We start from the raw sequence: 10245 nt of genomic DNA on the forward strand, positions 1-10245 counted from the left end.
AAACATAGAGATGGGATGATAAAAAGTAAAATCCCAACCCAAAAACAGACCTGAGACGGTACGGTATAACGGTTCAAACCGGTATACCGGATTTTACCGCGGTACAAAATCTATGCCGTTTCTCCTACTTACCGGGGTATTTCGTACCAGATTTACATCCGAAAATGGTAATACCAGTATAACCGGCCAAAATTTACCGGTTTTTAAATCATTGAGTTTACTCATTCTAAATTTTAACAATTCTTTCAATTAACGTAATTATGCTTTCAATCAGCCACTAATAACAATCCACGTATCCAAACATACGGACAAAAAAACTAACGTAGCCACGTAGATCAAATACCCACGCAGCACGTGACCCGGTCTCAAATAATTGGATAATCCACACCACGTCATCACCCATCTGTTTTATTATCCACGTCAGCAAACCCCTCTCATCCACCACTTTTGTATAAAAACCTCTCAACTGACTCCATTACTTTCATCCACCCCCAAAACAAACCAACAAACTTTTCACCACCATCACCTCCGGCCACCACAACCTCGCCGGAAAATGAATATTCCGGCACTAAAACCATACTCTTCGATACGACTTCCGCATGCGAAAGTCTCCGTTCATCGTCGTCACATTCCTCATGAACATAAGTAGATCTGAAGGTATTTGTCTTAACCCAAAGTTGTTCAGCAACTAGTGAAAGAATTTTGGAGTGAGAAGTAATTATGATTTGAATTTTGACTATAGTGGATAATTTAAATAGAATAGTAAATAGTATGCATTTCCAAATGAAGATTCAACCCATTAACAATCCTAGTTATGATGAATCGGTTAATTGCGAGACTCCACCGGCTGTGAAGCCGGTGTTGAAGTCTCGGTTAAAGAGGTTGTTCGATAGGCAGTTTCCGAGTGTTCTGAAGAACAATTCGGAACACTCGGAAACTGTAAACAACGGTGAAGTAAAAAATGGAGAACAATTCGAGCCGAGCTCGGTTTGTTTAGCTAAAATGGTGCAGATGTTCATCGAAGATGTCGCTACTCCTGAGAAGCCGAAATGCGGACGCAATCGTTGCAATTGTTTCAACGGAAACATCAACGATAGTTCAGATGATGAGTTTAATCTTTTCGCCGATTCTGATGCTTCAGAAACACTCAAGGTAATTAAACGACGTCGTCGTTGAGTCACAGTTATCTATTTGTTTATGTAAATTTGTATGTAACATTCAATTTTTACATCAATCTGGTTGTTTTTCCAGAGCTTGACACCTTGCGTGAGTGTCATTCAAAGGAATCTATTAGCAGACACATCCAAAATCGTTGACAACAACAAAAATCTCAAACGAAAAGATGAATTGCGAAAACTTGTTGTAGAAGAATTGATATCAATCGGTTACGATGCCTCAATTTGTAAATCACATTGGGAGAAATCATCATCATATCCTGCCGGTACTAAACACACCTTGATAGATAAATTTTGTGAAGAATAAAAATAGGTTTATCCGAACCTATTGAATTGTTATGTTATGTTATGGTTTTGTTTTAACAATTTGGATATGGATGATTTGTTACAGGTGAATATGAGTACCTAGATGTTGTTGTTGAAGGTGGAGATAGAATAATAATTGATCTAGATTTTAGATCCGAGTTCGAGATAGCTCGACCAACCTGCATTTACAAAGCAATCCTTCGATCTTTGCCAGACATCTTTGTTGGAGACGCAGAGCGTCTCCAACAAATACTAGCAATAGTATCCGAATCAGCAAAACAAAGCTTGAAAAAGAAAGGAATGCATGTTCCTCCATGGCGGAAATTAGACTACATGAGATCGAAATGGCTATCGACACACTTCCGTACTCAACCGGCACCGTTGGTAAAGTTATCACCACCGCCACCGACTCCGCCGCCGACGCCACACGCAGTGGAACGGAAAGATACAGAGTGTGGGGGTTTTGAGCTGAATTTTGGGGAGGAAACGACGTCGTTGATTCGGTTATCTCTGCCGGAGAAAAAGTCCGATGACGGTTTTGAGTTGTCGCCGGCGGGGGAGTGGCAGCCGCCGGCGTTGAAACCGAGGAGTAAATTAGTGGTCACTGGATTAGGTTCTCTTTTCAGGGAGAAAGTATGAGATAAAGGAATAAACAAATTTTGCAAATTAGTTTTTTTTTTTGTTTTTTTTTTGGTGAAGAGTAAAAGAAAGCGAAAATGATATGTATAAAATAACGTGTAAATGTTTTTTTATCCTAATTTCTAAATCGGTTAGATCAATTTTAGTTCAAGTTTTAATTTAATGTTAAGTTTATAATTGTGTTGAACGGATCTCTAATGGGTTAATCAGCCTTAAATCCATTGTGCAAAACAAACTAATTTTATAATTGGAAATCATATTAGTATTTAGAGTTAATTGCTCGGATGGTCTCTGTGGTTTCACGTTTTCCCACGTTTAGTCCCCACTTTTTGAAAATAGCAGGTATGCTCTCCTATGGTTTGTGATTTTGTTACTCGGATAGTCCCCTGACATTTACTCAGGGAACCATGCGAGTAACAAAATGACAAACCATAGATCTATGGTTATGACCCCGAGATCTATGGACGTAGTTTTTAAAAGGCTTAGTTTTGCTATTCAAAAAGGGGTAGCGGCGCAGCTTGTAGCCCGTTTACCAACTATCTCGATGTAAATTATTAACATTAAAGTGTGGTAATTAATTGAAATTAAATGTGTTCATAGGGAGCATATCTGTTATTTCCAAACTAACTGACATCTACTCAGGGGACTATCCGAGTAACAAAACAACAAACCATAGTAAGCATACTTGCTATTTTCAAAAGGTGGGGACTAAACGTAAAAGGATGTGAGTATTTTCTTTATTGATTTATATATTGAATAATTTTTAGTGTAATCTTATGTATATAGTTGGTATAAATCATTTAAATATTTGATGATGATTATGATGATGAACATTATCTTATATGTGTATAATTAAAATGTTTTAGAAATACATAAGAGTTAATTACATAGTTAGCTTCTGTGGTTTGTACAAAGTAATATACTTAGGTACTAATAGTTTAAAATCACATTCTAGGGTATTAACTTTTCATTTTGTAACGTTTGAAGGTATTAACGTTATTTGTAGGTTTAAAATCACATTCTATTAGTACCTAGGTATGTTATTTTGTGCAAACCACAGGGACTAACTATGTTAATACCCTAGAAGTTAATGAAAAGTTAATACCCTAGAATATGATTTTAAACTATTAGTGCCTAAGTATGTTATTTTGTGTAAACCACAGGGACTAACTATGTAATTAACTCAATACATAAAAGAATAAACTGACAAAATGGTCCTTAAGGTTTGGTCTCACTTTAGTACAAAACTCAAACTTTTGTGAATCTGGGTCCTTTTGGTTTCAATTTTGTTGCAATTTTCATCCAAAAGTAAAATTTGGTTAGATTTTTCAATTAACATCCAGTTTTTTTGTTTTTTCTTCCCTTTTAATGAAGGAAAAATGGTAAGGTTTTTTAATTTGTTATAATAAAACGTTAAAAGACTATTTTGCCCTTCATTAAAAGAGAGGAAAAAAAATTAAAAAAAAACTTGATGTTAACTGAAAAATAAAAAATCTGACCGGATTTTGATTTTGTATGAAAATGACAACAAAATTGAAACTATAGTGACTTAGATTTAAAAAATTTAGGTTTTGAACTAAAGTGACAAAAGTGACCAAACCTAAAACACAATTTTGACACATTACTCTACATAAAATTAAGGGCATACGGTGTGGTTGAGAGGTTGGGGCGGCAAAGCCGTTTGCCGCGCGGCAAACACCGCCGCCAACCAACATGGCATGCGGCAAAACAATAATGGCGGTGAGGGAATACCGATTCGAGATAGGTGGAAGTTGCCAAATTTATTACCCCCCCAACGGTAATATTACCGTTTCACCCTAAAAAAAAATTGTTTTTAAAATTTTTTTACACCCTATATAAATACCACTCAAACAATTTAAAAAAATACACCTATCTCTCTATACTTTCTCATTCTATTCTACACTTTGAAAAATATGGAAGGCTCAAAGAAGGGTGAAGGCAAGAAGAAAATGGTAGGGTCGGGTTCAAAGTCGAGGCCTCAAGAGAAACGTGGTTCGGGTGGTAGTAGTGTCCCGTTTAATCCGCAACTTGGGTTTGCGAGTCACACCCAACCTCCATTTTATTTTAACCAACCCATGCATCAACCTTTCGGTTATGATACCCAACCCACCCAAAATTGGATGCAATACGGTCCGAGGATGACTCAAGCCGGTTATTATGATTACTCCCAAGAAGCGCAAAATGCTTTTGACCCGTTTGCTTTTCAAAACCCAATGTCACAATCACCAACCCAAGACGAAGAAGATGACGCCGATGAGGAGTTCGTGCCGGAAACACAAGAACATGAGTTACATGATATTGATGAAGATGTTGCGGATGATGAAGTTGTTGCGGATGAACCGGAAAAAAAAGCAAAAGCCAAACGGGAAAATTGGTTGCCTAGACAAGAAGAGGCGTTGGCAAAGGCTTTTGTTCATTGCACTTTGAATAAAAGAAAAGGCAATCAACAAAAGAAGGATAACTTTTGGAAGAAAGTTCTTAACCACTTTAACGAAACGGTTGGCGGAAGTAATCGAACCCACCACCAAGTTCGATCAAAATGGGTGACGATGCAAACAAAAATTAACACATTCAACGGTCTATATCATCAAGCGGTAATTTTTTTATACGGTTTATTTTTTTTATACGGTTTATTTTTTTATACGGTTTATTTTTTTTATACGTTTATTTTTTTATACGGTTTAATTTTTATAGGATCGTTTACGTCCTAGCGGGAGTGACGACGCATATGTAATGAAACAAACGTTAAAGGATTACAAAAGCAAAGAAAATATTGACTTCGCTCATGTTGCGGCTTGGGAGGTTGTTAGAACAAGTGAAAAGTGGTCGCCGGTACCTTTGTTGAATGAAGAAAGCTCCGGTTCGGGGCTAAAAAGAAAGTCTTCGGATTCGGGAAATTATGCCCGAGGATCACCGAATGTCGAAATCTCAAGCGGTTTCACTATTCCCGACATAAACGAGGATCCTTCACCACCACCACCAAGACGACAAACGAGAAAGGAGAAAAAGGACAAAGGGCCGTCTTCAAAAAACGAAGATCCAAGAGATATAACAAGCAAATTCGAAGAGTACAAGGCCATGAAAAAAGAGATAATGGAAATTAAACGTGTACGAGAAGAAAAATATTTGACCTTGGCCGATGAGCAACGAGAGGCGTTGCGACAAACAATGTACGAGAAGGACTTTGAGTGGTATAATCGGCCTACCGACGACCTTAACCCGAAGATGTTGGAAGTCGCACTCGCTAGAAAACGGGAGATCGCAAAAAAATATGGATGGCCTTGTGATTTTTAGTTTTTTTTTTTAAGTTAGATTTTATTAAAAAATGTAATGTTTTTATTTTTATTTAAGATGTAATGCTTTATTTTAAATTATAATGTAATGGTTTATTTTTATTTTTAAAAAGTTTATTTTTTTCCATTTTATCTTAAATAAAAAAAAAACATAAAATAAAAATTAAGTTTGCCACTCAGCAAGTGTTTAAACCAATGCCAACAATTTTCAGCAAAGTTTAAACATTTTTGCCTAATTGACATGGCACGCTCTGATTGGTCGGTTCAATGTTTTGCCACTCTAAACTGTTTAACCACTCCTTATACCCTAATGTGTTTTGTCATAAAGATGAGCTAGTATATTTTGGACCAGTGTTTTGTGACATACCGTTGTAGCGAAAAAAAGTATATATATTATTGAAATTGGGTGTTAATATTTATAGACCCTCCTAGTCTATCTCTTCTATATACACATAGATATATATAGAGAAAGTGTAAAACAGTGTGAATAAGATTTATAGGTATATTAACAAAATCATGAGTGAAATTTATTTGGTGTGAACAGAAAAAAATGGGGAGTACAGATTTATTCGTGGGACCGGTAGCGTTGGGTTTCTTAACTCGATAAATAAAATTAAGAGTTAATTGCCCGGATGGTCCCTGTGGTTTCATGTTTAGTCGCTGCATTTTGGAAATGACAGGTATGCTCCCTATGGTTTGTCATTTTGTTACTTGGATAGTCCCCTGAGTCCCTGACATTTACTCAGGAGACTATCCGAGTAACAAAATGACAAACCATAGGGAGCATACCTGCTATTTCCAAACTAACTGACATCTACTCAGTGGACTATCCGAGTAACAAAATAACAAACCATAGGAAGCATACCTGCTATTTTCAAAAGTGGGGACTAAACGTGAAAAAAAAAACGTGAAACCACAGGGACCATCCGAGCAATTAACTCGAAAATTAACAAAGCATGGGAGTGAATTTATGATGGATGTAATAAGAAAAGATTCTTGTTGATCATCATTTCTTTCAGGTTCTGTATAAACCATTTACTTTTCTTATGGCAACACCAGGAATCCCTAGACAAAGCCATCAAACTTCTATGTATATCCTTTGTTTACCTTCCATCGGGATCCGAGTAGTAAGGCTACCAAGTGAGCTAACCTTACATTGACATATACGTTTTAAATGAATTACATAAAATAGTTTGGAACAATATAGATAGAAACTTTTGTCTCTAATAAGTATTAAATTAGAGATTTTAACGTATTATATATGTGTGTAAGAGATTCGAGTCATCAAAAAGTATTTAATGACAAACACACACGTTAATCTACTCTTGAAATTCATCTATACTTACTTCTATAGTCACACTTGGCGCCAATATAAGCCAAGATGACATCAATCGGAACCATCAAATAAGAACATATCACAAGAAATACACATTAGATACATATTGCTTGTTAGAGCATCTTCAATGCTTGCCACATCACATGCCCTTAAACTCAAACCACCATCACAAACCGTGCAAACCATTGGAGGTCCCTAGTTTGTGTATGGTTAGTCCTTGGCGGCGAACCTGTCCCAAATGGGTGTGTGTGTGTGGGGGGGGGGTATCACACAAACTGTTATTTTCATATTTTTTTTTATATGTGTAAGGTGAAGGTTTGTTGTTGGAGGAAAATTAAAGATTTTTAGAGGTTGGTTTGAAATCTGATATGGCATGCTAAGGTGACGGTTTGTAGTGCTGAATTGGCTGAAACACTGGAGATGCTCTTACCGTAACTTTTGTATGCGTGTTTACATTTTTCAAGAAGACATATTCAATTGCATGCTTTTGTAACTTTTTGCGTGTGTTTTCGTTTTTCAAGATAGACGTTTAATCACATATGTCTTTGTAATTAACAATTTGATGCTTTATCATAATCAATGGATTTTCTGACTTTGCACTTGTTGAAACAAACAAAGAAAGTTGATAACGGGTCACCTTCAACTCTTTAAGTGAGTGTCTGTTGTTGATCGTTTCACATCACCATTAGTTTCATGTACATATATCAGGACGGGGTCACATTTTCAAATTCTGAAACACTTATATTAACTTATTAAACCGTCACAAAAAGAATTCGCGGCACATCTTATCCATAAATTGTACATGAGACGGAACATACATGGTATAATTTCAAAACAAATATTCTCATCCGTGCTTGGGTTGATGCAAACTTGACTTTAGTTTGACCACATACCAAATTATCTCAACATGGATACAACTAAACTAGATGCAATGGTTTGAAAATTTTGTAATAAATCCATACATGTAATAAATTGAATAGATGCATCAGTATGGATAAACGTATAGATGCATCGAAATACATAAAATTTAATGCACCATTATAAAACTACTTGGACCCATCTATAAATAAAAATAAAGAGTATGTGAGTATATATATATGGTGATTCATGTGGTAAGGATATATACATTTATTAAATGACAAGTGGTTTTCAGACACGCTTTTGTAGTGGTTGCACATTTGTAATCATCTCAATCTATTTGTGCATCAGGTATGGGCAATTTAGACATACCATTGTAATGTTACACCGTTTTAATTATTTTTGATGCACCATTGTAATGTTAAAGGAAATGCTGTAGTTGGTTTACACGTACCATTGTAACTAATTTTGAAGCACTTATAATACACATATATATAATCGTATGTGTGTGTTTGGGGGGGGGGGGGGGTTGTATGTATAATTGTACGTATATACTATACTCGAATTCTTCATTTATGGTATAACCCTTTTAAAAATGATGAAGTGTGTGATTTTAAAGTTATCTAAAGTCCATTGTAGTCTTGAATTACTTAACACTGGTGGACTCAGGGTAAGATTAATAGGAGAGAAAAATATTAGGTAAGTAAAATTGATGTTGGTGCATATGTCTGTTAACTTCGTCTTGTATCGAGTCATGTAATAGAATAGATAGACCAAGACGCGTAATACGAGAATAACGGGAAACAGGTCTGAACTGACCAGTTTGTGCGACCTGGCCAGGTCGTGCGACCTGGACCAGGTCGTGTGGACATGTTTGGTGCGACCTGGACTCCCTATATATATGTGGTCTTGGGATTTCATTTGTAACTTTTGGATTCCAGTAGCGAAGCTCTGCTGAAGTGTCACCAGCTCGTGTATCTTTGTCAAATCAATACAATAGACATTTAAAGTGATTCTAAGTGTAAATCAGCTGCTACAACATCAATACGTCTGATTCCGCATTTTGTATTGATCGAGAACTCTTCTGATCGACTCATTTAGATCGATTCACTGATCCTACAAGTGGTATCAGAGCTCAGGAGGAAGAGTTCTTACCATTTCAGCTTGATTTCGTCAAAAACAACTCATTTCTACTCATTTTCTACACTTTTTCTTCAAAATTTCAACGAATCTAAGGTCAAAATGATCTGATTTTGTGATATAACATGTAAAACACTGTTTTAATCAATTCTTGAAAAAGTCAGAACCTAATTCAACCTAAAACTTGATAAAATTGACCAAACCGCGTGAAAATCTGTTCAGTTCGTTCGAGACACCTTCAGATCGTGTGAAAATACCTCAAGTCGCACGAACTGAATTTCCAGGTTGTGTGAAAGTCATCAGGTCGTTTGAAAATACTCCCAGATCGTACGGTTTGAGCATCCAAGTCGCACGAGGTGTTCAGTTCGCTTGAAATATCATCAGATCGTTTGGAAATCAGTTCAGGTTGTGTGAGATCAATCAGTTCTCACGAAGTGGTCCAAACCGTTTGAAAGTTTACCAGTTCGTTTGAGTTTGTTGTTTCAATTCGCACGAGTTGAATTTTCAGGTCGTTTGAGCAATCTGTTATTGTGAATTTTCGAAACCGAAACATGGATTCTGAATTCTACAACGCATTTGCTACCCCGATCACTATGGCTCAGAACGTAAACTTAGAGAATGAAATGGGCACCATGCAAAAACCACCTAAGCTCGTGAATATCGAGGAGTATAGTGGATGGGTGGAACGTTTTGAAAATTGGGTTCAAGCGAATCACTTAGAGGCGTGGGAATGTGTTGAAGAATGATATGTTAGACCGATTGATGAATACAGAGAGATTGTTGTTATCAAAGATTTAGATGATCAAGAGAAAAAGAAATACAAAAGTGAAAAGATGATGATCAGTATATTGCAACAAGTTATTAAAGAAGACATCTTGATTTTATTGCAACACAACGGAAGTGCACATTCAATGTGGAAAGCACTAAAAACGAAGTTTAAGTTTAGACATGATCAAGAACAAAATATCGCTTTTGAAGAAAGAATTTGATCTATTTCGTGGATTGAAAACTGAAAACACTAAGATGATTATAGAAAGATATTGCAATTTGGTGGTAAACATGAAGCGTTTGGATATCAAGAAAGATAGAGAAGAATGGGTTGAAAAGTTGGCCGATGCGTTACCACAAGATGTTTGGGGCACGTATCTTATGATCTTGAAAAATAAATGTGAAATTGCAAATTTATCGCTGAGCAAGTTTATTGAGAAACTCGAAGTTCAAGAGATGGAACAACGGAAGATGGAGAAAATGAAGAATTCTAATGGTGAACAGGACATTGGTTTGTATTACAAAGGAAGTACGATCGATAAGTCCAACATTGCACCAAAGATAGAAACTGCATTTAACGCAAAAATTCGTCAGGAGGGTCGTCTCAAGGATCAAACAACAATAATAGATTCTCTTCATATCCATCATTTGATCCAAATTTTTCAGCAACCAATAATGGCCAAGTACTACAGTGCAACATTGCATTACA

The 10245-nt window shown here is 36.2% G+C and overlaps 1 protein-coding gene across 1 annotated transcript; it reads left to right on the plus strand.

Annotated features, from left to right (window-relative positions):
• Positions 1-464: 464 nt before the first annotated feature.
• Positions 465-2300, plus strand: LOC110900138. The gene is made up of 3 exons (XM_022147036.2): positions 465-1152; positions 1252-1441; positions 1567-2300. The coding sequence occupies exons 1-3, from the start codon at positions 772-774 to the stop codon at positions 2118-2120; spliced, it is 1125 nt and encodes a 374-aa protein (XP_022002728.1). The 5' UTR covers positions 465-771; the 3' UTR covers positions 2121-2300.
• Positions 2301-10245: the final 7945 nt, after the last annotated feature.

The sequence above is a fragment of the Helianthus annuus genome, chromosome 13 (genome assembly GCF_002127325.2).
Source record: "Helianthus annuus cultivar XRQ/B chromosome 13, HanXRQr2.0-SUNRISE, whole genome shotgun sequence".
Classification (NCBI taxonomy): domain Eukaryota; kingdom Viridiplantae; phylum Streptophyta; class Magnoliopsida; order Asterales; family Asteraceae; genus Helianthus; species Helianthus annuus.

What these genes read in the sequence shown, in the direction of transcription:
- LOC110900138 (XM_022147036.2), top strand. Translation starts at nt 772, where the DNA reads ATGCATTTCCAAATGAAGATTCAACCCATTAACAATCCTAGTTATGAT. An exon ending in ATGCTTCAGAAACACTCAAG is followed by an intron (nt 1,153 to 1,251) that starts GTAATTAAACGA and finishes TTGTTTTTCCAG; the next exon opens with AGCTTGACACCTTGCGTGAG. An exon ending in ATCATCATCATATCCTGCCG is followed by an intron (nt 1,442 to 1,566) that starts GTACTAAACACA and finishes GATTTGTTACAG; the next exon opens with GTGAATATGAGTACCTAGAT.